Here is a 26993-nt window from a genome sequence, read left to right as displayed (position 1 = left end):
GATATAGAATAATATTCTTATTAACCTATATTTATAAGAAATATCCAAGATGTTTTGCTGGAATAGTGTTACAAAATTACCAAAACACCCAAATGCAAATCCATTGTATTCTTTGTGAAGGATATGTAACCCATCTACGTAAGAGCGAAAGAGGAAAATTGAATAACTAAATAGCAAATGAGGAAGGTGTAAAATGCTACTAAAATAAAATTCCTCTATTTTGAATTTAAGTCAACATTTTTTAAACTTGGTTTGAAAAGAGGCAAGTAGTTACTAATTAATGCTTAAAAACAACCAGGATATTTTAGTTGTCATATCAAAGTTCCATGAATCCAGCAACTGCGGGTACATCCACCTACTTACATCTGTAGCGAAGTTTAAGCTAAGAACGTGGGGCTTATGGATGAGAATGGCATCTTAGATGATGACAAAGAAGAGAGAGATGGACTTGGAGATGAGGCATGTTTGATGAGAGGGTTAGCGCTTGTGAAGGGGTCAAAGTGGTGAGAGTAGGGGTTTGGGAGGGTGGTGGCATTCTTGAAGCTTGGAGGAAGGTCGATCTAGGGGAGGAGGAGGTGGACAAGTTGATAGATGAGTACAAAGAGAAGAAGACATTGGCAGAGCCAATGATGAAAATAGAATGGATGTCAAAGTAGCTAAAGAGGATGATAATATCGACAAAAGAGCATTGTGGCCATGACCGAGGTAGGGGAAGATGAAGATATGGAGGTTGTGGTGAGTTTTGCAAGATATATCATCTACACTAATGCACATGTATACAGATAGATATGTATGTACCATCTACACAGACACAAACCTTTTAATAAATAGCACACACAATATAAAGTGATACACACTTTTCTTTTCATGGGTTTATTTTTTTTCTCACCCACCCTCTACCGACCAAGCAACTAATACAAAGCACCCATGGCCTTGTTTCTTAATGGTACACCTTTAACTAATCCACCTTCCCATAGGCAAAGGTGGCAAGTGAGGACGGAGAGGAGAGCAAATGTTGTGGCCGGTAAAGAGAGAAATGATATTTGCAAGGGAATGGATGTGGATATGGCCTAAGAAAGTGAAGAAAAAGATGTGGAGGTGGTGCTAAGACTTGTTAAACATCGCTTAAGTTTTTCTTAGACTCATTTAGGCAAGGTGTGGATGTTTAGAACTTTTTTTTTATGGGATTTTCTCCACAATTCACTTTACAAAGGTCAACTATGGAGCATTAGTCTCTTTCTCCCGACATTCTACTTTCCTTAGATTTTAGGTTGATTCTTTTGCTGCTACCATAGATGAGGATTTTTGGGACTTCTCCTTAATGATGCATCATCCTTAATCTTAGAGGAGGAACTACACCTGGATTTTGGAGGAGTTATCAGTTTAGTTTTCAACATTTGGTACTACTTGGGAATCAAACTAGGCATTATAACATCAACAATAAAAGGTAGTATCCATGCATAGTAGTTGTGTTTCAAAGATACATCTATAACTATGTCTACATCCTATACTAGTGAAGTATGCAATGGTAGACTAGAAAGTAAACATAATTGTGTACGAAGAAAATGTATATATGTCTCAGGTAAAGAGTAAGTGTGCACTGAGTATTGGACTTAGTGTAACTAAAATATAAGCATGTATCAAGTTAGGTATTATTGTTGTTGGCTAGTGAATAAATATGCATCAAAGTTCCACAATTAGTCTAAAACAAATATTTTATGTATTATATAATTACAAATAGTATGAGTGTGACAAATATTATGAGTGTATTAAATTGGATAATGCATGCATTGTCCAATAACAAGGCCACCAGCATTTCTATAGCTTGCTTGGCAGGTGGAGGAGAGTGAAATAAAAATATAACCCCAAAAAAGATGTGCATATTCCTATATGTTATATGTATATTGCCTATTGAAAGGCGTGTATTAGTGGTGGTATATGCATATCAATCTGTATGTGTTTTATGTAGGATATATTTCCTCTATGTGTATATCAATGTAGACAATATGTCCTCCAAAATTCACTACCTCCTCCTACCCACCCCTTCTCCCTGTCCTCACTTGCCACTCCATCCACATCTTCCTCTTCCCCTCTATCAAGGTCAACCTTCTCCCATGTTGTGAGAATACCACCTCCCTCCTCCCACCCGCACTCCCATCATTTTGGGCCCTTTAAGAATGTTGTCGCCCTCCCCTACGACCCTGTCATCGGCTTAACCTCATCTTCAACCGCCCCACCCCCACCACCCACCCCCCCCTCTTCTCCATCACCACCAGAACCATCCTCACCCAAAAACCCTACCTCAACTTTGCCCATGATGCATCGCTCCTTTCTCTAACAGCCTTCATTTCTCTGAGGGCTTTGTACACTTAGTCAAGTTGACTCTGATTTTTGTCATCATCTATATTTTGGTTGTCATATAGAATGAATGAGTTGTTGGACATATGGAGGCATGATTTGATCCGGTAGAAGCTAAATGTGAATGGAATTACAAAATGAGGCAATGTAACATTTTCCTACAAAATTGATTTAGAATAGATTATTTTGCAAAATTCACTTTAATCGAAGCCATTATTTACATAGTCAAAGCAAACTAATAATAAGGTAATATTATTTTTTAATAAATACATTTTTATTTTTATAACTTTATGTTGGGGGGAATAAAGTTTCCCCCCAAATGACATAAATGCCCCTAAGAAGCCGTACAACCTCCGACCCCGGACAGCCGAAGTCAGCGTCCGACCTCGGAATGCTCGGCCACAAGACGACCGACCCCGAAACCTCCGACCTAAGAGAAACCCCAATGTCCGAGGACCGTACTCTAACACCCCTCCGGCATTTATTGCGCATGGCCGCTGTAATCTTCCGGCACACTCAACAATAAATGCGGATCTCCGGCTTACTCCACCATTAATGCGGATCTCCGGCTTACTCCATAATAAATGCGGATCTCCGACTTACTCCACAATAAATGCGCATGGCTCCTGACATCTACGGATCCCCAGCTCTCCACGGCAAATCGACCCAGCAGGGTCTAGTCGACTATGATCAGTCTGATCTCGGCCATACCGCCGACATCAGTGCAATGATTCGCCTGACCGAGCGCCGACCTGAACAACATGCCAAGCCGTACTACGGCCTCGCCCTGTTACATCACAGGTAAACCGACCCCCGCATATAAAAGGGAGCCTTGGCCTCTCAAGAGGGGATTGGAACATTTATACACCCAAAAATCACTGTTTATCTCCTTCTCCCTACCATTTGCCCCCTCCCTGACTTGAGCGTCGGAGGGCCGGCGCCGGAGAACCCGGCCACCGGTTCGTGTGCAGGCACCCGGACGGAGGACGCCGCCAGCCAACGGATCGCTGCCCCGCTGCGAGGACCTGCTGCTCCTTCTCTCCGACCGCCCCGGACGGAGGACGCCGCCAGCCAACGGATCGCCGCCCCGCCGTGAGAAACCGCCGCTCCCTCTCCTCGACCGAAGATTGCCCCCGGGTCCAATTTCCAGCAACAGTTGGCGCTAGAGGAAGGGACCGAGTAGCAGTCATGAAGTTGAGAAGTAAGGGAGCCTCTAACGCCTCCCGGCGTCCCCCGCAAAGTCCTGGACACTCTGTCCAGAATTCTCCAACTCCGGCGGACCCAGTTCCTTAGGTCCAGCCGGAACAGTTCGACGCCTTGGTACAGCAAGTCCAGGTCCTGGTCGCCGCCGTCCAAGGCCTACGGCGCGAGGAGGCTTTACCCACGCTTCCCCCGCAGGCCCAGGTCCTGCCGGAGTGTCTCCCCAACGGCCCGGTTCTCCCAAGCCAAAATTTGCATGGCTCCTCCAGAGCCAACAACGGAGAACGAGCTTCTCCCCGGAGAGAGTTACCGGGAGAAGGTTTCGACCGGAGACCCCAACTTTCTGAGGCGGAGTCAGCCCCGGATCACCGTGAGCTGGCGCAAACCACAGCGACAATCCCACGGGTGGGGGAGCTCGACCGAAAAGTCGAGCATCTGGAGCGCCAGATTGCGGCACTCCACAGCAAGAAGGCAAGACAGGAAGGGGACTTTGAGTTCACTACCAAGTCCCCCTTCTCCCGCCAGATCGAGGACGAGCCAGTTCCCGCGAGGTTCAAAATGCCTCAGGTGGAGCCCTACAGCGGAATCACCGACCCCCTCGACCACTTGGAGAGTTATCGGGCCCTCATGGCCCTACAAGGGTCCTCGGAGGCCATACTCTGCAAGGCCTTCCCAGCAACCCTCCGAGGGACCGCTCGGCTTTGGTTCTCTGGTCTGAAGCCGAACACGGTGTCCTCTTTTGAGCAGCTCGGCAGGCAGTTCGCCACCAACTTTGCTGCCAGCCGGCGCCAGCGACGGACATCAGACTCCCTCCTGGACATCAAGCAGAGGAGGGGGAGTCCCTCAAAGAGTACTTGGACCGCTTTACCGCCGCCACATGGGAGGTTCGCGAGCTAGACCAGTCGATAGCCATGTTGGCTCTGAAGACTGGGGTCCGCTCCTACCGATTCCTCTTCTCCATCGAGAAGAGCTTCCCGGCCGACTTCACCGAAATGCTGGCCCGAGCCCGGAAGTACGCCAAGGCCGAGGAGGCAGTCGCCTCCAGGCGGGGGGCAATCGAGCCCACCTCGAAGAAGCGGAAGAAGCGCCGCGAGGAGCGCGGCCGACAAAGGAGCCGGTCTCCCCGCCGAGAGAAGAATCTCCCCAGACTGAGGAGCCCGCCCCGTCAGCAAGGGCGACCTCAGCAGAGGACACCTCCTCGTCCGAGGTCTCCACCACGGCCCCGGACGTACCAGGCGAGGTACGAGAACTATACACCCGTCAATGCTCCTCGGGCCGAGATCCTGATGGAAATTGAGGGTCGGGACTTCTTCCGACCCCCGCCTCCTATGCGAGACACGGGATTTCCCCGGAATTTCCAGGAAGTACTGCCGCTTCCACCGAGATCGCGGGCACGACACGGAGGACTGCTTCCAACTCCGGGACGAGATAGAAGCGCTCATCAGACGGGGAGTACTCAACCGGTTCGTGAGGAACCGACATGAGGAAAGGAGGCCGGCGGAGAATGTCGCACCAACCGAAAATCCTGGCGGCAACAGGCCTATCGCCGGCACCATCAACATGATTGGGCGGACCTCGGCAGGAACAGCCGCCCAGGGAGCACCCCCGAAGCGCCCACGCACTGATGAAGTCATCTCGTTCTCGGACGAGGACTTAGAAGGGGTTGAGACCCCTCACGATGACGCTGTGGTCATCTCAATGATTGTAAATAGGTTTGATGTAAAGCGTGTCCTAGTTGACAATGGAAGCTCAGCCAACATTTTGTACTACCATGCCTACCAAAAATGGGGTTGACAGAAGGACACCTCCGGAGAATCAATGCCCCGCTGGTTGGGTTTACCGGAGATGCGGTCCCGGTTGAAGGTGAGGCTAGCTTCCTTGTCACAGTTGGCCTCGCCCCCCGGGAGAGCACTGTGAGGATGGACTTCCTGGTGGTCCGTCTGCCCTCGGTCTACAACGCCATCCTTGGGCGCCCAGGGTTAAACGCCCTTCGAGCCGTGGTTTCAACTCGCCATTTGCTCATGCGGTTCCCCACCGGCCAAGGAGTGGGCGAGGTCCGCGGAGACCAACTGGTCGCCAAGCAATGCTACATGGCGGCCCACACAGTAAAGCAACCAGCCGAGGCGCCAGACCGCCCGATGGGCCCTTCACTGCCCATAGAAACCCTCGATGCGAGGGACACCCTCTGGAAGAAGCAAGTAGAGCGCGGTGAGCTCCTTATTCAAATCCCACTACAAGAAAATTTTCCCGAGCTAACCGTGCAGGTTGGCTCCGGCCTCGGCGCCCATGAGAGGAATCGCCTCGTCAGCTTCCTGCGGGACAACGCTGACGTCTTCGCCTGGTCGCCCGCGGACGTGCCAGGAATTGACCCCGAGGTCATGGTCCACCGACTCCAGGTGAGGCCAACCAGCAGGCCTGTAAAGCAGAAGAAAAGAGGCTCCGCCCCTGAGCGACAACGAGCTGCGGCCGAGGAGGTGGACAAACTCCTCGGAACCGGCTTCATCCGGGAGGTCTCCTACCCGGATTGGCTCGCCAACGTAGTCCTCGTAAAGAAGGCCAACGGAAAATGGCGTATGTGCGTGGACTACACCGACCTGAACAAGGCCTACCCAAAAGACAGCTTCCCTCTCCCGAGCATCGACCAGCTCGTCGACTCCACTTCAGGACACCAACTGCTAACTTTTATGGACGCCTTTTCAGGATACAATCAAATCCGAATGGCGCCGGAAGACGAGGAGAAAACGGCCTTCATCACCGACAAGGGCACCTACTGCTACAAGGTGATGCCCTTTGGCCTGAAAAACGCTGGGGCCACCTATCAGAGACTGGTCAGCCAAATCTTTAAAGACCAGATCGGCCGGAACATGGAAGTCTATGTGGACGACATGCTGGTAAAGAGCCAAGCGGCGGAACACCACGTAGCCGATCTCAACGAGACATTCGCCAAGCTCAGAAAATACCAAATGAAACTCAATCCGGCGAAGTGCGTGTTCGGGGTCACCTCGGGCAAGTTCCTGGGTTTCATAGTGACCCAACGCGGAATTGAAGCCAACCCGGAGAAAATCCGGGCACTGCAAGAGATGTCGCCTCCAAAGACAGTTAAGGAGGTGCAGCGGCTCGCGGGGCGGGTAGCCGCCCTGGGAAGGTTCGTTTCTCGGTCAGCCGAGCGTTGCCTCCCCTTCTTCAAGAGCCTCAAACGGCCGAAAGACTTCTGGTGGACAGAAGAATGCCAGCAAGCCTTTGAAGAGCTTCGGAGCCTTCTGGCCTCTCCCCCGCTGCTCACCAAGCCCCAGAAGGGCGAAATTCTTTACTTATATCTGGCCGCCTCCCCAGCTGCAGTAAGCTCGGTCCTCGTCCGGAAAAAAGACAAGCTCCAAAAGCCGGTCTATTACACCAGCCGGGTTCTCAGGGATGCTGAGACCCGATATTCTAAACTTGAGAAGACCATCTTCGCTCTGATCATCTCGGCTCGGAGACTCAGGCCTTACTTCCAAGCCCACACGATAGCTATTAACCGACCAGCCTATGAAGCAGATATTGCAGAGGTCGGATCGTGCGGGGAGGATCGCCAAATGGGCGGTCGAGCTCGGGGAATTCGACCTAGAATATCGGCCCAGGCCGGCTATCAAAGCTCAGATACTCGCCGACTTCATCGTGGAGTGCACCCTTCCGGACGACCCCGAGCCGCCATCTGAGTCCGTGGAGGAGACCCCGAAGCAGCCATGGGTCCTGCACTCGGATGGGTCTTCGACCCCGGGGGGCAGCGGGGCCGGACTTATCCTCACCAGTTCAGATGGAGTGGTGGCCGAGCAAGCTCTGCGCCTCGAATTCCCGGCCTCGAACAATGAGGCCGAGTATGAGGCTCTCATCGCCGGGCTCAAGCTGGCGAAAGAACTAAAAGTGGGAGACCTGACGGCCTTCAGCGACTCCCAGCTGGTGGTGAACCAGGTCCAAGGAGATTTTGAAGCTAAAGAGCCATCCATGCAAAAGTATCTCCAAAAGTGCGGGAACTCATATCTGCCCTGAACTCTTTCAATATTCAGTACATTTCCAGAGCGGAAAACCTCAGGGCAGACCAGCTGTCCAAGCTGGCAACCTCCCGCATGAGCGAGCTTCCTAAGGGAACCGCGCTCGAGTATCTTCAGACCCCCAGCACGGAGGAACCCGAGCCTACCATGTGCGTCGACTCCGAGCCAAGCTGGATCGATGGGCTCGTCTGCTACCTTCAGGACGGAACCCTACCTCATGACGAGACGGAGGCTCGCCGAATCAAGCGCCAGGCTCCCCGGTATGTCTTATACGAGAACAGGCTCTATCGACGATCATTTACTTCTCCCCTTCTCAGATGCCTCCGCCCCTCCGAGGCGGACTATGCTCTCCGGGAGGTCCATGAAGGGATCTGCGGAAATCACCTGGGGGGTCGAGCCTTGGCCCATAAGATCCTGCGGCAGGGATACTACTGGCCCACACTCCAGAAGGACGCAACAGATTTCGTCCGCAAGTGCGATCGGTGCCAACGAAACGCCAATATCCAGCGCCGACCTTCAGCTCTGCTGACCTCCATCATCGCCCCCTGGCCGTTTGCCCAATGGGGGATCGACATCCTGGGGCCCTTTCCCCTGGCCACCGGACAGAGAAAGTTCCTGGTCGTCTCCATCGACTACTTCACCAAATGGGTCGAGGCCGAACCTGTTGCCCGGATCACCGAGCAAAAGATGCGGGACTTCGTGTGGAAGTCTATAATCTGCCGATTCGGACTACCCCGTATCCTTATATCTGACAATGGTCGACAATTTGACAATGTTCATTTCAGGGAGTTTTGCTCTGAGCTCGGCATTGATCATCGCTTCACCTCAGTTGCCCATCCCCAGACAAACGGGGAAACTGAGGTAACTAACCGAACTATTTTGCAGGGACTCAAAGCTAGACTTGATCGGTCCAAAGGACAGTGGGTCGAGGACTTGTACAATGTCCTTTGGGCGTACCGGACCACGTTCCGACTGCCCACGGGAGAGACCCCCTTCAACCTAGCATACGGCACTGAGGCCGTCATCCCATTGGAGATCGGCTTGCCTTCTCCGAGGGTGGAGCATTACGACCCCGATACCAATTCCTCCCAGCTCAGGAGCAATTTGGACCTCGTCGAAGAGACAAGAGAAGTCGCCCGGGTGCGCATGGCGAGATATCAACAGCGAACGGCCCAATACTACAACTCCAGAGTTAAGCCCAAGCTCTTCAAAGTAGGGGACCTCGTCCTCAGGAAAGCCGAGACTTCTCAACCAACCGAGCGAGGAAAGCTCGCCCCAAACTGGGAAGGACCGTATCAAATCGCCCGGGTACAACGGCCAGGGGCGTACAAATTGAAGTCCCTGGAAGGGACTCTGATCCCACGAAGCTGGAACTCCGAGAACTTACGAATGTACTACCAGTGAAACCCCAAGGGGTTCAAGATAATCAGGATAATGGACTCAGCTCCTTTTTCTGCAAATATTTCTCTCATTTTGATGACTGTAATCCTCTTCTAATATTGGGTCGTCTGTGATCCTCAGATTTTCCGGCCAAAATCGGGATGCCTCGAGGCTCGACCATAGAGTCCCAAACTCCCTCGACCTCGGAAAGAATCGCAGGACGGTGAAACGTCGACTGGTGCAAGATTCCTCGACTAAGATCGAGATGCCCCGAGTGTCGACAGTGCGTGCCCAGACCCCTCGACACTTCGGAAAGACGGGGTAGTACCTTCGCAGTCCCCCGTGGCGCTCAACACCAACAACGGGGTAGTACCTTCGCGGCCCCCCGTAGCGCCTCCTCGACTAAGGTCGGGATGCCCCGAGGGTCGACCGTAGAGAACCAGACTCCCTCGACCTCGGGAAGGCGCCGTGAGGGGTGGAAAGGGTGGCTCCACCCGGGGCGCCACAAAGTGGACCCCCGGGAGCGGTCGACGATCCCCGATCCCCGAAGCGAGCGATCCCTCGACTAAGGTCGGGATGCCCCGAGGGTCGACCGTAGAGAACCAGACTCCCTCGACCTCGGGAAGCGTCGCCGGTCGGTAGAGCGTGCCCAGACCAGCCGACCTGACGAACGATCCCTCGACTAAGGTCGGGATGCCCCGAGGGTCGACCGTAGAGAACCAGACTCCCTCGACCTCAGAAAGGCGCCGTGAGGGGTGGAAAGGGTGGCTCCACCCGGGGCGCCACAAAGTGGACCCCCGGGAGCGGTCGACGATCCCCGATCCCCGAAGCGAGCGATCCCTCGACTAAGGTCGGGATGCCCCGAGTGTCGACCGTAGAGAACCAGACTCCCTCGACCTCGGGAAGCGTCGCCGGTCGGTAAAGCGTGCCCAGACCAGCCGACCTGACGAACGATCCCTCGACTAAGGTCGGGATGCCCCGAGGGTCGACCGTAGAGAACCAGAATCCCTCGACCTCGGGAAGGCGCCGTGAGGGGTGGAAAGGGTGGCTCCACCCGGGGCGCCACAAAGTGGACCCCCGGGAGCGGTCGACGATCCCCGATCCCCGAAGCGAGCGATCCCTCGACTAAGGTCGGGATGCCCCGAGGGTCGACCGTAGAGAACCAGACTCCCTCGACCTCGGGAAGCGTCGCCGGTCGGTAAAGCGTGCCCAGACCAGCCGACCTGACGAACGATCCCTCGACTAAGGTCGGGATGCCCCGAGGGTCGACCGTAGAGAACCAGACTTCCTCGACCTCGGGAAGGCGCCGTGAGGGATGGAAAGGGTGGCTCCACCCGGGGCGCCACAAAGTGGACCCCCGGGAGCGGTCGACGATCCCCGATCCCCGAAGCGAGCGATCCCTCGACTAAGGTCGGGATGCCCCGAGTGTCGACCGTAGAGAACCAGACTCCCTCGACCTCGGGAAGCGTCGCCGGTCGGTAAAGCGTGCCCAGACCAGCCGACCTGACGAACGATCCCTCGACTAAGGTCGGGATGCCCCGAGGGTCGACCGTAGAGAACCAGACTCCCTCGACCTCGGGAAGGCGCCGTGAGGGGTGGAAAGGGTGGCTCCACCCGGGGCGCCACAAAGTGGACCCCCGGGAGCGGTCGACGATCCCCGATCCCCGAAGTGAACGATCCCTCGACTAAGGTCGGGATGCCCCGAGGGTCGACCGTAGAGAACCAGACTCCCTCGACCTCGGGAAGCGTCGCCGGTCGGTAGAGCGTGCCCAGACCAGCCGACCTGACGAACGATCCCTCGACTAAGGTCGGAATGCCCCGAGGGTCGACCGTAGAGAACCAGACTCCCTCGACCTCGGGAGGTATCACAGGTCAGCAAAGCGTCCACGAACCCGCCGACCTGACATGAGATCCCTCGACCAAGGTTGAGGCGCTCCGAGGTCCGACCATAGGGTCTTAAGCCCCCTCGATCTCAAAAAGGGCTACAAATCAACAGAACCTCCCCAGATCCTCTCAACTCCGGCAGGAGTCGCCGGGTCCATGGGAAGCCCGAGCCCCTTTTACAAGTCAAAAATGACTCCGGAGGTCGACGAGGAAGGGAAGCGACCTACTCCACCATGCGAAGCATGACCCCGAGAATGCAAGAGGTACACCCAACTAGACGCCCTCCTTGTCAAATTTTATCTACATATTGCCGAGCGGGATCTCGTCCAATGTTGGAGTCTTATTTTGCCCCAAAGCCGGGCTTCTTCGCTGGGTCGGCTTAAGACCGACCTCCCAACTTCATTATGCCTGCTCTGTTCGTTAAGTCTCCGCAATCCGTACTAAGGCTCCATAAAGTAGGGCCCAACTCGGCTCTTCTAAGTAAACTCCGACGTCCAGCTGAGAAAGTGGTCCCGGCCACGAATGTACCAGCCAAGCACAGGTACCAAGGCAATCTTTGGGAATCCCAGCCTTGTTCACCGAAATCTCGGCAGGGTCCGAGAACGATAACTACGAAAATCTTCGGCAATAACTTGTTTATTAGCCCGCGCTCCCTATGAAAGGTTTGAAGTTAAGTTCGGAAACCCGACTAAACTCCCCGAATAGCGGCACGCGCAGACCTAGTTCGGTCTTACTTGAAGGGCTAAGGCCCGACCTCGATGCCTTGGGATTTCCCTGAAGGCCAAACGTGGCAACTCCCACGACTCTAAGATCCGAGTTATAGGACTTAGAGAAATTTTCTAAAAACCTAAGCTCGGAGCTCCCTTTGGTCGAGACGACTGGAATCCGAGAAGGCTAAGATATAGCCAGGGAAAAGGGCAGCTTCGTTAAGCAGCCCAAAGATTAAAATACGAAGTTAGAGGTCGTCGAGGCGGTTAGCTAAGGTTCTAGCCTCATCCACGACAACAGAGGGAAAGATGAACACAGAATGACAAAAACATTTCTTCATTAACAAAGGGCCGGAAGGCCAATTACAAAATTGGAAGTCGGCCACTCAAGGGCCGACCCCGGATACAATGAAAAAGAAAAGGAAAATATGCTAAGTCCTAAGCGGCGGGAGCCACATCCGGGGGGTCATCCGGCACATTGATGACCTCATGATCTTCCTCCGGAACAGGCTCGGGGCCGGGAGCAGGAGCTTCGGGCGCCGCCTCCGGGACAGCGTCGATCTCGGCCGCCGGAGCCGCCTCCATGACACCGTCCGCCTCGGCTACCCCCGTCGAAGGCTCGGCGGGGTCCTGCTCGTATATTCCCGCCTCGGACGTCAGGATGGCAGGAAGGGCTTGCACGTCGGACCCCCAGCCCCGGTCCTCCCTCGGACGGACCGTCGAGAAGTCGTACTGAGGGCAGTACCGGCGCACCTGCTCTCGGAATTTCTCGAAGCCTCGAAGGAAACCGTCGACCGTCTCCTCCTCCAACATGTCGCGGAACTCTTGCGACTCTTTGAAGAGTTCCACAGCATGCTCGGCTCGTTCGAGGGCCCTCCTCTCCCGGGCCTCAAGTTGCCCGAGTCGGAGGCGGAAGACCCCCTCCTCATACTCGAGGGCCGCGACTCTGGCCTGGACCTCCCCTAAGCGCGCCTCCGTGCCGCGCATGGTTGCCCTGGTCAGGGCATGAGCCGCCTTCTCCTCCTCGAGCGCCCCCACCATGGCAAGGCGCTCAGCCTCGGTGGCTGTCCACCGAGCCTCGGCCGCGGCCAACGCCGCCTCCAGCTCGGCGACTCTTTTCTTGGCCGGCTCCAGTTGCTGGCCGAGCTGTTGAACTTCTTCCCGATACCCATGGGCGATGAACGCCATGGTGTCGAGCTCGAGAATATGCTGAAAAGAAAGAAACGAGGGTATTGTGAGTTAAAAAGCACATATGTACGCTAAAAACTCGGGAAAATTAAGAAGGAAGCTTACCCGGGCGGTGTTGCAGTAAGCACTGCCGACGACCTCCTCCAGCGAAATACCCCGGAACACGGCCCGGTCCGCTGGAAGCACCGCACGCCGCAACATGGAGCGTGCGACCTCAGCATCTTGAAAGGCCGAGCGCCCCTCGGGAATAGAAGAGTCCGGCTCGACCGACTCTTCTCGGAAAGCCCGGGAAGAGCTCGGCACGATCGAACCCGAGGTCCCGGAGCCGCTCGCCTCGGTGCCTCGGGTAAGCCCGGGTCCTGGCTGCTGCGGCCGGACCACGGACGGCTCCCCCCGCTGGGCAAGGGGGGTAGGGCAAGGATGGGCCGACGGGCCCGCATCACCAACAACCCGCTCCCGCCTCGGGTCAGCTGCAGGGGCCCCCGCCTCGGGGCCACTCGTCCCGGCCGACGAAGAAGCGCCGTCCGTCCTCGCCCTCTTCCGAGGCTGGGGCGCAGCACCCCCGGCCTCGGCCTCTCGCCTCCTCAGGCGAGAGAAAAGTGATGTGTTGCTGGTCGGCATGCGTGGAATATCTGAAATCAAGAATTTTGTTAAGAGTCAGACCAGTGACCATAAAGACGGAGAACAAGAAATAAATAAATAGAATAACGCAACCGCCCTTACCCTCGGGGCGCGCCGAGCTCAGACCCACGCTCGCCAGGGCGTCCTCCCGCAGGAGCTCGGTCAGGTCGTTGCCCCTCCCGAGGGCTCGCAAAGAGTCTAGGGTCCTCAGCTCCCTCCCCGTGGGCTCGGAGAGTTTGTTGAGGGCCTTCAGCCGAGGGTGTCCCCACCTTGGCTCGAACCCCCAAGGCGCCGCAGACGCCAGAAAGAAAAACTTCCTCTTCCACTCGTGAATCGAGGAAGGGGCGCTCCGGAAGAGTGACATACCGCCCCGAAAGGCGAAATATAACCACCCTACGTCCGCCGGGTTTTTCTTTAACAGAAAACACCGGCGAAAAAGGCCTACCGAAATCGGGATCCCGTGCCCGAGGCACAGGGATAAAAACCCGATTATGGTCCTCCATGAGTTCGGAGCCAACTGCGCCGGGACGAGCTGGTACTCGGCCAGCAAGTTGCTCACGAACTCATGGGCGGGAAAACGCAGGCCCGCCCAAAGTGTCTCGCGGTAAACCGCGATCCGACCTGGGGGCGGCTGCGTCACCCTGTCCTCCGGCCCTGCGGTTTCAAGGCGAAACCCGGGCTGGAAGAAGAAACGGGAGCGGATTAACTCCAGCTCCTCTTCCGACAGACTCGACCCAACCTCTTCGGGACCGGAACCCATTCTCACAGAAGAGTGGAGCAAAAGTTAAGAGTAGAAAATGGAAGTTGACGAGGAGAAGAAAAGAGGAAACCCTAGTGAAAACAGGAAGAAAACCTACTGGACATTGCCGGAAATCGCTCCGGGCACCACCGGCAAGATTCAGCTGAGGGAGAAAGCAGGGGGGAAAGACGACGAAAATAAGAGGCAGCCAAACAAGACCTTTAGGGCAGACTCGTGGGGTTTATATAGACCCCCCTGACGGCCCAGATCGATGAGGTCGGTTCCCATCCCCCCGATCGGGTTGCGCCACGTGTCGACCTCGGAAGCCGAGGCACCGTATTCACTCCGGTTTAATAAATCGGATACGAAATCGAAGCGTTGTCCCATCGGATCTCGGGGCCTCATCATGGGTCCACAGAATCAAATCGTCTTGAGGAACGAGCGGACGCAACCCCCGCTCCCCTCGTTTAATAAGATCTGGGACACGTGGAGCCCCGATGAGGCCTCCACTTCTTCGGAACTATGATCCAGTAACATGAAATCGGAAGCGTCCGATCTCGGGTCGCGCCGCGTGTCCGTTTCAAACCCCGTAACGGCACACTCATTAATGAGCCAGAAGCGTCAATTACGGAATCGAGACACCGCCTCGACGAGCTCGAGGTCCTCCATCATTAATCCGCCGTAAAATGATCCTGGCGATTCAAGAAGCATGATGATACGAGCTCCATCATTAGCTCACCGAATAAAGCAGCCTCGAGACGCCAAAGGGCGCATATCTCACCAGGAAAGCTCCAGAAAGCACAAGGGGGCGGGCGAGACCTTCCCCCCAACCTTAGTGACAGACTTTACTTCCCACGTCCGAGCCCCACAAGCCGCTCGAACTCGGAAGTCGGGGGGTAGTGTTGGGGGGAATAAAGTTTCCCCCCAAATGACATAAATGCCCCTAAGAAGCCGTACAACCTCCGACCCCGGACAGCCGAAGTCAGCGTCCGACCTCGGAATGCTCGGCCACAAGACGACCGACCCCGAAACCTCCGACTTAAGAGAAACCCCAATGTCCGAGGACCGTACTCTAACACCCCTCCGGCATTTATTGCGCATGGCCGCTGTAATCTTCCGGCACACTCAACAATAAATGCGGATCTCCGGCTTACTCCACCATTAATGCGGATCTCCGGCTTACTCCATAATAAATGCGGATCTCCGACTTACTCCACAATAAATGCGCATGGCTCCTGACATCTACGGATCCCCAGCTCTCCACGGCAAATCGACCCAGCAGGGTCTAGTCGACTATGATCAGTCTGATCTCGGCCATACCGCCGACATCAGTGCAATGATTCGCCTGACCGAGCGCCGACCTGAACAACATGCCAAGCCGTACTACGGCCTCGCCCTGTTACATCACAGGTAAACCGACCCCCGCATATAAAAGGGAGCCTTGGCCTCTCAAGAGGGGATTGGAACATTCATACACCCAAAAATCACTGTTTATCTCCTTCTCCCTACCATTTGCCCCCTCCCTGACTTGAGCGTCGGAGGGCCGGCGCCGGAGAACCCGGCCACCGGTTCGTGTGCAGGCACCCGGACGGAGGACGCCGCCAGCTAACGGATCGCCGCCCCGCTGCGGGACCTGCTGCTCCTTCTCTCCGACCGCCCCGGACGGAGGACGCCGCCAGCCAACGGATCGCCGCCCCGCCGTGAGAAACCGCCGCTCCCTCTCCTCGACCGAAGATTGCCCCCGGGTCCAATTTCCAGCAACACTTTATAATAAATATTAATTGATATTATTTTACTACATGAATAGAGTAAGAGTTGCCAAAAAAGAAAAAGACATGTAATTAAACACTAGAACCCATAGACTTGTGGCTATCTTAAAACCTTTAATTTAGGTGATATCGAGTACCTTCATATATACTATATATAATGGTAGACTTGGCTATAGTCGAGTGGATTTCCACTCAAATTTGATTAGGTCAAAATCGGATGATACAAATCTCGTATCAATAATTTAAATGTTGAATATGATCTACTACTTCTAAATTGCTTATATACCAAAAATCATATGATTTGGAGACTCCCAACCTATATATCAAGTAGTTAAAAGATAGACAATTTAAATAATATAAATAATATGTGTATATATATATATATAATATTTGACCACTTTATACATAGACTAAGAGTTTTAAAATCATATAATTTTGGATATGTAAGCATTTTAGAGGTAGTAGATCACATCAGCAGCTTGAATTATTAATGTGGGATTCTAGATTTGAGTAGAGATCCACTCAAGGGTGGCCAAATCCCTTTCTATTAAAATCATATATATATAAATTATTAATAGAAAGGGAGATAATATACATTACATACTAATTCTCCAAAGAAGGAGTTGTATCTCCCCACTTTAAAAACCAACCAAATATCCAAAGTGGTTAGAAGTGATTTTCTATACCATGTAATCAAGTGTCTGAAGTCATTAAATTTCAACAATCTTTCTTTTCCAGCAAAACAAACAATAAAATAGCTCACTTTCAAAACGGGCACTCTACAGAAACTGCTTCTTTGTATAGTGTCTAAAATTCACTCCAATCTACTTGCACAACCTAACTGGCCCTAGAATGCATGATGATATCTTCCTCCATTTCTAAAAAAATGAAAGAGAAAAACACAAACAACAATACAACCTTCTAACGCTCTGCCCCCCACATAGATTTCCTGGTTCCCATGAAGCAATGGCTCGAGGGAACTTTACTCAAGGATAGACACAGCATTCATTTGCCTATTCATTGCAACTCATGAGCTTGCTCAAGAAGCTTATTGGCATTGAATCATTGGCAGATTAGCCTCAGTTCCACTACCATGGATGGAGAACAATGCTCCACCCGAAGCTCCTCTTCCAACATAGTGCAAATATGTGCAGCACTTAAACTCTGTGCAAATAACTAAAATGAAACAGCTAGCACATGTTTGCAGCCCTAAACTCCTGATCACAACAAGCAACTGAGGAAGAAGAAATAGTGCAAGTGCAAGCATGAACCAAACCCACACTCACTCTAGACAAGCGTCGTCACTACAACAAAAGAGATGTTTGCCGACTCTAAATTGCCGACGCTAGATAAAAGCGTCGGCAATTTTTTTTCTTGCAACAGTAAATGCCGACGCTTTGGGAGAGCGTCGGTAAAAAATCTTTCGCCGACGCTTTGGATGGATTCACCGACGCAAATAAGCATCGGCATAGGGGAGAAATGCGACGACGCTTATAAGCGTCGTCGGACATCATATCTCCCACCGCAAAACCCGATCGACCCTCTCCCTCCGCAGCCTTAAATCCCTTATAGCTCACGCCGACCGACTCTCCCCTCCCTCCGCCGATCTCAGCCATTCCCCTCCTTCGAGCGACCCCAGGAGGGGACAATCGGCCTCCACCCTCTGCCACCGCCGCCCGAAACCCTCCGTCGCCGGCCCGCCGTCCTCTGCGATGATCCCTTCGGCCGCTTCCGCCTCCTCTGGGCCCTCGCGGGACCATACGGAGGACCTCCCTAACGACTGCCTGGCCCTCATCTTCCAGTCCCTCGGCTCCGGCGACCGCAAGCGGTGCTCCCTCGTTGCCGGCGATGGCTCGTCGTCGAGGGTCAGAGCCGCCACCGCCTCTCCCTAGACTCCCGTGCCGCCCTCCTGGAGGCCGCCCCGTCCCTCTTCTCCCGCTTCGACGGCGTATCCAAGCTTGCCCTCAAATGCGACCGCCGCTCCGACAGCATCGGTGACGAGGCCCTCGACCTGATCTCCCTCCGCTGCCCCAACCTCACCCGCCTCAAGCTCCGCGCCTGCCGTGCCCTCACGGAGCGGGGCATGGCCGCGCTCGCCAAGCACTGCCCCAATCTCCGCAAGCTCTCGTGCGGCTCCTGCACCTTCGGCGCCAAGGGCGTGGAGGCCGTCCTCCGGGGGTGCCCCCTCCTGGAGGAGATCTCCATCAAGCGCCTTCGTGGCTGGATTTGGTGAGGGAGTTATTTGATCTAATGGCAGAAAGAGGTGTGGTTTCTTGGAGCTGCATGATTTCGGGCTATGCAGAGTAACAGGTTCATGAAGGCTCTGCACCTCTTTAAAGTGATGCAACTGGAGAAGAGTGCAAAGCCAGATGTGATGGTATTAAACAATGCTGCTATAGTTTTTGTTAGCTGATGGTGCTTTAATATTAAAGTTTTACTACATTTAAATGCCCTAGTGGTTGCAATTAGATTTATTGTTTGGTGATTGAGTGATTCTATGCCAAATTAATGTCATTTCTTGCAGAAAGCTGCAATCAAGAAGATGGATATGCAATCATCTAAAGAATTCTTTGCAGAACTGAACGTTCTGACCCATGTTCATCACTTCAATTTGGCAAGTTGACTACTCTTTTTAGCATGCTGTAACATATATCCTTTTCTTGGGAGAATGAACTAGACCAGCAAATGTCTATTTAACGATCATGGCCAAATGCATTTTCGTTTCATTTGTTAGCTCTCTCTTTGTCCACTCATTAAAAATATGATAGTCTGATACGATTATTTGGCCTCATTGTAGTAATATCATTTATTTTTTAAAAAATATTTTATAATTCTATAGCTTATGCTTAAATGCAGGTGCGTTTATTAGGCTATTGCATCAAGGACTCTTTATTTCTTGTTTATGAATATATTGAGAATGGCAATTTAAGCCAACATTTGCGTGGGTCAGGTAAATGCACCGGTGCACATTTCTAGCATCCTCAAACTGCAAACCGATTTATTTCTTATTAATCTATAAACTAAGTTTAACAGCTCCTACTGATGTATCCGCTTTCAGGCAGGAATCCACTGCCATGGTCTGCTAGAGTTCAGATTGCTCTTGATTCGGCAAGGGGTTTAGAGTATATTCATGAGCATACAGTTCCACAATATATACATCGTGATATCAAATCAGCAAACATTTTGATAGACAAGAATTTCCGTGGAAAGGTTGCCATTGTTCCTGTCACCTGGAAAGCTGAACATCCACATGCATTTTATAATATTTGTGTGCTTTTCATGCAGGTTGCAGATTTTGGGTTAACAAAACTTTCTGAATTTGGAATTTTGCCAGATCCTACTCGTGCTGTTGGAACATTTGGTTACATGCCTCCAGAGTGAGATTTTTATTCTGACATTTTTAATAATCAAATTGTTATTATGTGTCACAGTATGTGCTAATGTTCTTTTTGCTTTTCCATACCCCTGATTATTCTTAATCCCTTATATTTAAGTTGGTGAACGGACCTTGCATACCTTAGAAAAATGTGGGTACCAAATCCATGTGATTATTTAAACTATGGAACCCTTTTAAAAATGACTTTTTTTGGACTTGACAGCTGCTTCAGTTTGTCCTGAATTATCAGTAGTATCTAATAAAAAGGAACCTGCTGAAATGGAATAGACATATCTCATCATATTTCTTCACTTCTTCTTTGGCCTCCCTCCTTAAATTGGGGTTAATTGGTCTATTTTCCTTTATCCTCAAAACTATGGCAGATTTGGGTGGCAACAAAATAATGCTGCGACGGCATAGTTCTCAGTAACTTCCAAGTTGGTGGTGGTGACAAGATGACTCTTCTGCTCCTAGAGCAAAATTTCACTGCTTTTTCAATAAGAAGATTTTTGCATGAATATGGTGGAGCTGTTCTCCTCGCTTTCAATAGTATTATTTGCTACCTCTCATCCATTCCACTGTTCTCTATGAAATCTTGAATATTTTAGACTTTATATTGCTTACTGGATGCTTGGTGTTCCATATAGCTTTATTCCATTGTCCGGTCAATTGGTGTAAGCTATCCCAATGAGTCTTGGGTGGAAAACTACAGTTTAAAGATAGTTGCATATGTTTAAGTTTTCATCCATCCTCCCTGTTTGGTAAATTCTTGCCAGAAATTGTCATTACATTGTCTAGCTCTAATCAGCAAATACTTGTATATTACTTCTTATATTTGGAAACTTTACTGAGAACCATATTCTGGCACTGTATGTTCTTTTTTTGGGAATTTGAACATATAATTTGCAATTTTTTTGCAGGTATGCTCAGTTAGGTGATGTCTCTACAAAAGTGGATGTATATGCATTTGGTGTTGTCCTATATGAACTTATTTCAGCCAAAGAAGCTGTGGTGAAGGCAGGAGCGGCAACAGAATTTATGGGCTTAGTTGCTCTGGTTAGTATCTCTAATCGTGTTTCCTTGTAATATTTTTACTAGCTTTTCTTCTACTTGATGCTTCTCTCTTGTATGAAAGCTAAAATACTTGGCTTCCTCCAGTATTACTGGTTGGAGTATCGGCATTTCTAATGCTGAAAGCTATCTATCTGATCGTAGGATCAGATTTTTGTCATGGCACAGTCCATCTTTTTGCCTTCTTACCTCACAATGGATCTCTGCTGACAAAACTGAACTTTATGGCACATGGAATGCTGGACTTTAGTTCATCATGCGAGAAATAAAATTTTTAAATGGAACTTAGTATGTCAACCTTTTTTTTTTTTTTTTTGCTACAACCGATGACTAGTATGTTAACTCTTTATCCTATCTTTTATCCGACAGTTTGAGGATGCTCTTGGCCAACCCGAACCGAGAGAGCATTTGCGAAAACTGGTTGATCCAAGGCTAGGTGACAACTACCCGATCGACTCGGTTTATAAGGTGCATACGCAGCTCGCTGTAAAATGTTTAACCAAATTAATCTTAGCAATCATTTCCTTCTATAACTATTTTCTCTGTTTGTTTTCTTTTTTTTCAGATGGCCCAGCTTGCTAAGGCCTGCACCCAGCTGGAGCCTCAACTGAGGCCAAGCATGCGATCCATTGTGGTTGCATTGATGATACTATCATCCTCTACCGAGGATTTGGACATTGATGCCTTATATGGAAACCCAGCTCTCGCCAATCTCATGTCAGGAAGGTAGGTTAGTTCATGCTTACCTTCTCTGCATGTCATGTTTGTGAAGGGTTGCAAGCTTTGTAAGTGGTGCATTCACCACAGCCTATTAGAGGAAATCTGGCCGCTAGCAGTTTGACCAAATGTATTAGTTTCACGATAACCACTGATTGTATCAATCTTTATTTAAATAATCCCATGTCATGAAATTGCATGGTGTTGGATGTATTCAATAAAACTTTCCATAAAAAAGAGAATTTATGGAAAAAATGATTTATCTCTGTGCTTCTGAAACATTTGATGAACAAGAGATACTGTGTCCAAATTCTCAATAATCAGTAAGCAGGCTCTTATGAAAAGTTTTGATGAATGAGGGTAGAATGCTGCAAAGACCACAGAATATTCCAGACTAGGGCTTATAGCCTAATTATTTATTCTCAACAAGATTTCAAGCTCCGCTTATAGGGGGTTGGCTGCATTCACCTTGAAATGGAGGCCTCGGGATGCTGCGTCGGCTTATAGCCACAATGTTATTATCATATTTTTTTTAAAAAATAATAATATTTTAACGACGCTTTAAAGCGTCGTTAAAATAACGAAATTTTTTTAAAAAAATAATATTCTAACGACGCTTTAAAGCGTCGTTAAAATAACAAAATTTTAGGCAAAAAAAAATAAAATTCTAACGACGCGTTAGAGCGTCGTTACAATCACGAAATTTTTTAAAAAAAAATAATATGCTAACGACGCTTTAAAGCGTCGTTAAAATCACATTTAACGACGCTTTAAAGCGTCGCTAAAAAGCGTCGCTAATTTCCGACGCTTTTCAAAGCGTCGGAAAATATTTTCTCCACTGTAGCATAGGCGACGCTTTGCCGACGCTTAGGAAAGCGTCGGGAGGGTTTTTACCGACGCTTAAAAGCGTCGCTAAAGGCCAAAAAAAGCGTCGCTAATGCCCAATTTCCTTGTAGTGCCTAGACTATTGTTGTGTAAAACACAAGATCCAAACGACGAACAGAACAATGCACAGAATTGAGAGAGGAAGAGGAAGAGGAATTGAACACTGAAATTTTACATAGTTCGGCAATGTGGCTATGTCCACGGGAGCAAAACAACTATCTCCCAAATAACAAGAGTTATAAGATATTTATAGTTAAACCCGAGCCCTAGAGTCCCAACCCCTATCAACATCCATGTTAGAATAAAATATTACATAATTATCCCAAAAATAAACATATCTCGTCGCTTCGCTCCATTTCGAGTGTACCACTCAAATAAGAATACCTTAATATGAGCCATTTACTCTAACAATCTCCACCTTGGCGAATATTCACGCCTTAAGAGAAAAATAACCTGGGACACCACCTGACGCCGATGGGTTGGAACACCTCCTCTCTAGCACCTAAAGATGTTAACCAAGTCCAAACAATGCTTGAACTTATCTGCAGTAACGGGTTTTGTCAATATATTTGCTGCATTTTTAGAAGTGTGAACTTTCTCAAGCAATATGTCACCGAAAAAAACCAACTCTCTGATCTTGTGAAACCTCATATCTATGTACTTGGTTCTCGCATGATACACCTGTTTCTTCACCAAATAGATCGCACTCTGTCTGTCACCATACAACTGAACTCCATCTTGCTGAATAGCCAGTTCCTTGACTAATTTCGTTAACCATAATGCTTCCTTGGCAGCCTCAGCTACTGACATATACTCTGACTCAGTCGTAGATAGTAAAACGAGAGACTAGCCATTGACCTCCAACTGATATGCCCTCTTGCAAGAGTGAATACGTAGCCTGTAGTCAACCTCTTGTCATCCAAGTCTCCTGCATAATCTACATCAACATATCCCATGACTAAAAGATCATCCTGCTGCCTGACAAACATGATACCATGTTTGTAGTACCCCTCAAGTATCTGAAAATCCACTTGACTGCATCCCAATGTTGTCTCTCTGAATTCACCATAAACTTGCTTACTGCGCTAACTGTATGCGCCAAATCCGGCTTAGTACAAACCATAGCATACATCAAACATCCCATTATATTAGGATATAGAACCTTTGACATATCTTCAATTCATTTTTCTGTCTTTGGGCACTATGAGGTAGACAATCTGAAGTGATTCGCTAAAGGTGTGCTCATTGGCTTTGCATTACCCATGCTGAACCTCTCCAACACCTTCTGTATATAACTATCCTAAGATAACCATAATTTTCTAAAATCTCTGTCCCTGCGAATCTCCATTCCAAGAATCTTCTTGGCCACGCCAAAATCCTTCAGGCGATCAGGTAGAGTACCGCGTCCAATATAGAAGTACCATTAAGGCGATCGGGTAGAGTACCGCGTCAAGTGGACAGATACTACGGTTTCTTGGTCCAAGACGCAGATCCCATTGAGCTTGATGAGAACAATGAGGATCCGATTACCTATATGGATGCTATGCAGAGGTCCGACTCTGAGTTATGGCTTAATGCCATGAGATTCGAAATGGAATCCATGGAAATCAATAGTGTATGGACACTAGTTGATCCACCCGAAGGGATAAAACCCATAGGGTGCAAATGGATCTTCAAAAGAAAGAGAGGCGCAGACGGAAAGGTGGAGACCTATAAAGCCCGTCTGGTTGCCAAGAGGTATCGTCAACGTTATAGTATCGACTATGACGAGACTTTTTCCCCTGTGGCAATGCTAAAATCTATTCGGATCATGCTTGCTATAGCAGCATATATGGATTATGAAATCTGGCAAATGGATGTGAAAACAGCTTTTCTAAATGGAGAGCTGGAAGAAGAGGTGTATATGATACAACCTGAGGGTTTCACATCCACAGACGAGTCCAAAGTATGCAAGCTACAAAGGTCCATTTATGGACTTAAGCAAGCTTCTCGAAGTTGGAACATATGTTTCGATAAAACTATCAAAACGTATGGCTTCGTTAAGAACGAAAAAGAACCTTGTGTCTACAAGTGGGCTAACGGTTCAGTGATCACATTCCTTGTCTTGTATGTGGATGACATTCTCCTAATTGGGAATGACATCCCTGCATTACAAAATGTAAAACTCTGGCTGTCATCACAGTTCTCTATGAAGGATCTGGGAGAAGCATCCTACATCCTAGGGATGAAGATCTATAGAGATAGATCTAAGAGATTGCTTGGATTGTCCCAATCCACGTACATCGATACTATGTTGAAGCGGTTCAACATGGAGAGTTCCAAGAAGGGCTATCTTCCGATAGGCCAAGGAATTTCTCTCTCTAAGAAAGATTGTCCGACAACTTCCGAGGAGAGAGAGCGTATGAGTAGAATCCCATATGCTTCTGCAGTAGGTTCTATCATGTACGCCATGACATGTACAAGACCGGATGTTGCTTACTCACTAGCAGTAGCGAGTAGGTATCAGTCTGATCCGGATGAGAACCATTGGAAGGTGGTGAAAACTATCCTTAAGTATTTGAGAAATACTAAGGACCAATGGTTAATCTATGGAGAATCTGACTTAAAACTTGCGGGGTTTACAGACTCTAGTTTTCAGTTAGACTATGATGACAGTAAGAGTATGTCAGAGGGCTGTCAATTTGGTTTAGAACCAAATAGGCTTGCTTTATTACAAAATGGGCTAACCCATTTTCTATTTGGCTAATCCCATTTGAATGGTGAACGGCTGACTTGTTTTAAACTCCTGTGGACCCATGGACCCTTAAGCTCATGGACCCTTAAGAGATGCTTATGAGCCGCGATGGAAAAGAAACGCCTGGGAGCAAAAACAGAGTCTTCTCCGTCCTTGGTTCAACGCCACACCGTGCCACCATCCGGACTCCATTCGGCTTGCCGTCTAGACCGGAATGTTCGGTTTTGAACCGGCTACATTCCGGTTCATTTAGATTTTCGAAATCTGGCACGTTTTCATGGATTCACTAGTTTTTTCCACCGTTTGTTTTTGAAACAAATGTTATGAAATTCATCATGAATGAATTCTTTAATGCTTGGCCAATAACGCCTCTTAACTCCTCTCAGCGTTGGCCTATTTGTAGGCCACCGTATCCTCTTAGAAGAGGAGAGGAAGAGAATTTTCTTGAGAAGAAATTGTCAGACAGAGAAGGAGATTTGATTCTGTGAAGAAGAAGAAGAAGAGAGAGGAGTCCTTTCTCTCTGGTGGTTTGGAGTTCGGCCCAGATCCAGTGTTCTCTCCTCCCTTCCATTCCCTCTGTGATCAAGATCAAGAGACGGGCATCGGTTCAGCTCAGGCGTATTGTGAAGAAACGGGAGGAAAGAAACCGAAGAAAGAAAGAAAGAGAAGAAAGAAAGAAATAGGAAGGTCCTTTTTCTAGATTTCCTTTCTTCCAAGGGTCTTTTTTGCAAAAAATTGTTTTGCACGAGTAAAGACATCATCCAACCTTCTTGCAAAGCTTGACGTGCGTGCGAAGTAGAGGGCTTGCAGATCCAGGCCTTGCAGAGCTACCTTCAGGGATCTAGATCCAGATCCAGATTCAAATTACCTCGACCAACTTCCGCTACGGGCTTGAGGTAATTTTACATAAAAGTTAAATTTAATATTTATAATTATTATAAATAAATAAAAAAATTAAAACTGATTTTCATGCCTGGCGTTCGATTTTATCGAACAACTCGAAAATTTTTTCCTTCAACTGGTATCAGAGCCAGGTTGGCCGATGGAATTGGCCTATAACATCTAGAATTATGCATGATTTAATTTTTAAATTTAGATTAGATCTAGATTTATTGATAAAATATCAATCTTGTGCTGAATTATAAGGTTGTCCTGCTATAAGGTTAATCCCTTATATTGAAAAGGTTGTCCTAGCACAAAATTGAGATTAATTTGTATCATAAAATAAATAGTTTATTTTTGTGAAATTATGCATAATTGATGTTTATGAAATTTTAGTTTTAAATTTATTATGACCACAAAGTTTAAATATAAATTGTTTATATTTGGAATAAATTGACACCTTGAATCCATGATCATAATGCATTTAATAAAGAATTAAATGTTGAATTTAAAATTTAAAATTTGAATTTCAAATAAAGATTTAAAATTCAAAATTTGAAATTCGAATTAAAATTTAAATTTGAACATGGGTTTTGGGGCATGGGTTAGCACAATCAGATTAGTTGACTAGGTTAGACCTAATCATGAAATCAAATTGAAATGGACTAACTTAAGAAACATGATTTAATCTAATCAATAGTTGAACTAGACTAAATCAAGCTTTATAAAATGATAAACTCAATAGTTGTAGTTTATTATATCCAAACATTTCAATTGGATCTGATTGTGGCTCAGTGGTCGAGCCCGAGTTCCTAAGGATAACCTAAATCAACTTGATAAACCAATTGGTGTCTAAGGTAAGTCGGCATTTGATCATGGTTTTTAATTAGGGCTACCTCTTACCTGGCCAACATAGTTGGTGTCTAGGAAAGAGGTTAATGGCGTAACCCTCCCATGATCTCTCTTACCTGGCCAATTTGGTCGATCAAGTTATGATTAAGGTACCTTGAGACTTGGCACTCACCCATGCCATCAAGAAAATCAGTGTGACTGATTTAGGTGTCTAATAGACCAATAAGAGCTAGTTCTCTATATGATTTGGTGAAATCAGTGGGAGGATTTAGAATTATCGATCAAGTTACATATCATTTAAAATCCTCTAAATTATTAGGTCCTTAAAATGATAAAGTTATATAGATAACTAGATCATAGTCTCCCATTAAGGTGAATGATAATAGGTCCAATATTACAGTTGAACATGCAGGACGCTTCCGTCTGGTGTTCCTCTGAATACTGGAATTATCCTTCGTTATATGATAGCTTTTTGAACTATCTAATTGTGATTAGGTTGGCCGAGCCTTCCTCGGGCCTGATCATACATTAGGTAGTGTCATCGAGTTAGTTCATTAATGGTTGGACCTAACCAGGATTTTCAGTGGAGGCCTCCGCCTACT

General features: G+C 49.0%; 2 protein-coding genes across 2 annotated transcripts; both read left to right on the top strand.

Annotated features, from left to right (window-relative positions):
• The first annotated feature begins 927 nt into the window (after window positions 1-927).
• Window positions 928-18107, top strand: LOC120105818 (F-box protein At1g47056-like). Its single transcript, XM_039118574.1, has 2 exons — window positions 928-1024; window positions 17677-18107. Exons 1-2 carry the CDS (start codon window positions 928-930, stop codon window positions 18105-18107), a joined length of 528 nt encoding a protein of 175 aa, XP_038974502.1.
• On the top strand, window positions 17445-21293 carry LOC103699816 (chitin elicitor receptor kinase 1-like). Its single transcript, XM_039118560.1, has 8 exons — window positions 17445-18251; window positions 18399-18488; window positions 18731-18824; window positions 18933-19084; window positions 19160-19251; window positions 20171-20306; window positions 20691-20789; window positions 20887-21293. The coding sequence occupies exons 1-8, from the start codon at window positions 18171-18173 to the stop codon at window positions 21049-21051; spliced, it is 909 nt and encodes a 302-aa protein (XP_038974488.1). The 5' UTR covers window positions 17445-18170; the 3' UTR covers window positions 21052-21293.
• The last annotated feature ends 5700 nt before the right edge of the window (window positions 21294-26993 follow it).

The sequence above is a fragment of the Phoenix dactylifera genome, unplaced genomic scaffold (assembly GCF_009389715.1).
Source record: "Phoenix dactylifera cultivar Barhee BC4 unplaced genomic scaffold, palm_55x_up_171113_PBpolish2nd_filt_p 000373F, whole genome shotgun sequence".
Taxonomy (NCBI): Eukaryota; Viridiplantae; Streptophyta; class Magnoliopsida; order Arecales; family Arecaceae; genus Phoenix; species Phoenix dactylifera.
Note: the sequence above shows the minus strand (reverse complement) of the source record. Positions and strands in the feature narration are given on the sequence as shown.